The 1692-nt window shown below is 40.5% G+C and overlaps 1 protein-coding gene across 1 annotated transcript; it reads left to right on the top strand.

The window, feature by feature from the left end:
• Positions 1–356: 356 nt before the first annotated feature.
• On the top strand, positions 357–1635 carry SARC_10559 (hypothetical protein; the record flags this gene model as incomplete). Its single annotated transcript, XM_014295395.1, has 3 exons — positions 357–536; positions 1307–1357; positions 1498–1635. 3 exons carry the CDS (start codon positions 357–359, stop codon positions 1633–1635), a joined length of 369 nt encoding a protein of 122 aa, XP_014150870.1.
• Positions 1636–1692: the final 57 nt, after the last annotated feature.

The following is a 1692-nucleotide window of genomic DNA, read 5'->3' as shown; positions in this document are numbered from 1 at the left end:
ATATATATCTATACCCATACATACACACACACATATATATATATATATGATTATATAGTTGTATAGTTATATATGTGTGTCTGTGAATATACGTATATATCTATATATAGACAAGGCCACACTTGAGTGAAGTCTTATTGACACTAGTTAGTTTAACTTCTAATATTTGTAAGTGCTTCCTATACTGTCACCGGTGTACTACTCTAGACAGGTGCTAGTTGTAAAACTGATAGAAATAGGTTCCTCAAATGCAATTAACATCTCCATCACTTACGGAGACCATCCGATTCAGCTAAATGCAAGTCTGCTTCTAGGCAAACGCATGTAGGTGTGTATACATACATGTACGTATCTGTATGCGTGTGGAACGTGTAAAAGTATGCATAAGCCGTTGTACAGTGATTGTGTTAACGTTTTGCCATCGCGTACGTACAGAGTCATCTGTGGACGTGGAGAAGGCCGATATCTCATCTGTCAGTGCGGAGGCGTTGAATGAGGTTGAAGCGGATACTTTCTGGTGCCTGAGCAAACTACTGGTACGGCTATTTAACCTGCCATTGAACTGTTGCCATAGCAACGCCTTTAACAGGCTTCGGCTAGTTAGCCTGTCAATGCCATAGTTACACCTATTAACAAAATCGTGCGTACTTCCCTACTGAGATTCCGATTGTATATCCAATTCTTTCTATGTCTTGAGTAGATTGTGTGGCTCAATTAACTCGACAGTATGTTGCGAACTACTCGACATACAAACACGTATGCATATGCATAGATAACAATGTAGAATATACTCGTCTCCATATAGAAAGCATAATCATGTATCGATTTTCGAGTCTCTTCTGCGTTTAACTTGTTGGCGCACCATGTGTGTTCTTTCGTTGGGTCCAATAACATGGACGTCTCCAAACCTCTCCTTAGAAGTTCGAGACTAGCTTTCCAGTCAGATTGGATAGCTCTTCGGGATTTGACGTATTGGCAAGTAACGCTTCCGATTAAGCCGTTCTTTGCGGACACTCACTCCATATATCGTAAAACCGTAAAGCCCTGAAATCGTAAAAGTTCGGAACTACTTTTTCTGGGGTGGATGTAGTGGCAAGCAACACTTCCTATTGGGCCGTTTGTTGCCATACACTCACTTCATTCACCTTAAACCCTAAAACCCTGCAATTTAAGAAGTTCGGAATTAGTTTCCTTGTCAGATTCAATGGCTCTCCAGGGTGTAACTCTTGGATAGGCAATATTCCCGATTCAGCAGTCCTGTGTCACACACTCACTCCACTCACTACACTCACCACTCACTCTGCAGGACGGAATACAAGACAACTATACGAGCTCACAACCAGGCATACAGCGCAAGGTGTGTTGTATATGTAGGAGTCAGTGTTCCTTTGCATATATATATATATACATGCATATATATATATATATATATATCATGTTTGCATAGATATACATACACAAGCGCATATATCACTAAATGCTTGATTTTCATGGCAGGTACATCGTCTGGAAGAGCTAATGGTACGACTGGACGCATCATTACACGACCACTTGGTGAAGCACGACATACAGTACATACACTTTGCATTCCGGTGGATGAATTGCATGCTTATGCGCGAGATGCCGCTATGGTAAGTCTTGGATACAGTTATACGTACGTATATTGATTGAATATACATATAAATTCATAAC

The sequence above is a fragment of the Sphaeroforma arctica genome (genome assembly GCF_001186125.1).
Source record: "Sphaeroforma arctica JP610 unplaced genomic scaffold supercont1.1297, whole genome shotgun sequence".
Taxonomy (NCBI): Eukaryota; class Ichthyosporea; order Ichthyophonida; genus Sphaeroforma; species Sphaeroforma arctica.
The sequence above is the reverse complement of the archived record's forward strand: the minus strand, read 5'-3'. Positions and strand labels throughout refer to the sequence as shown.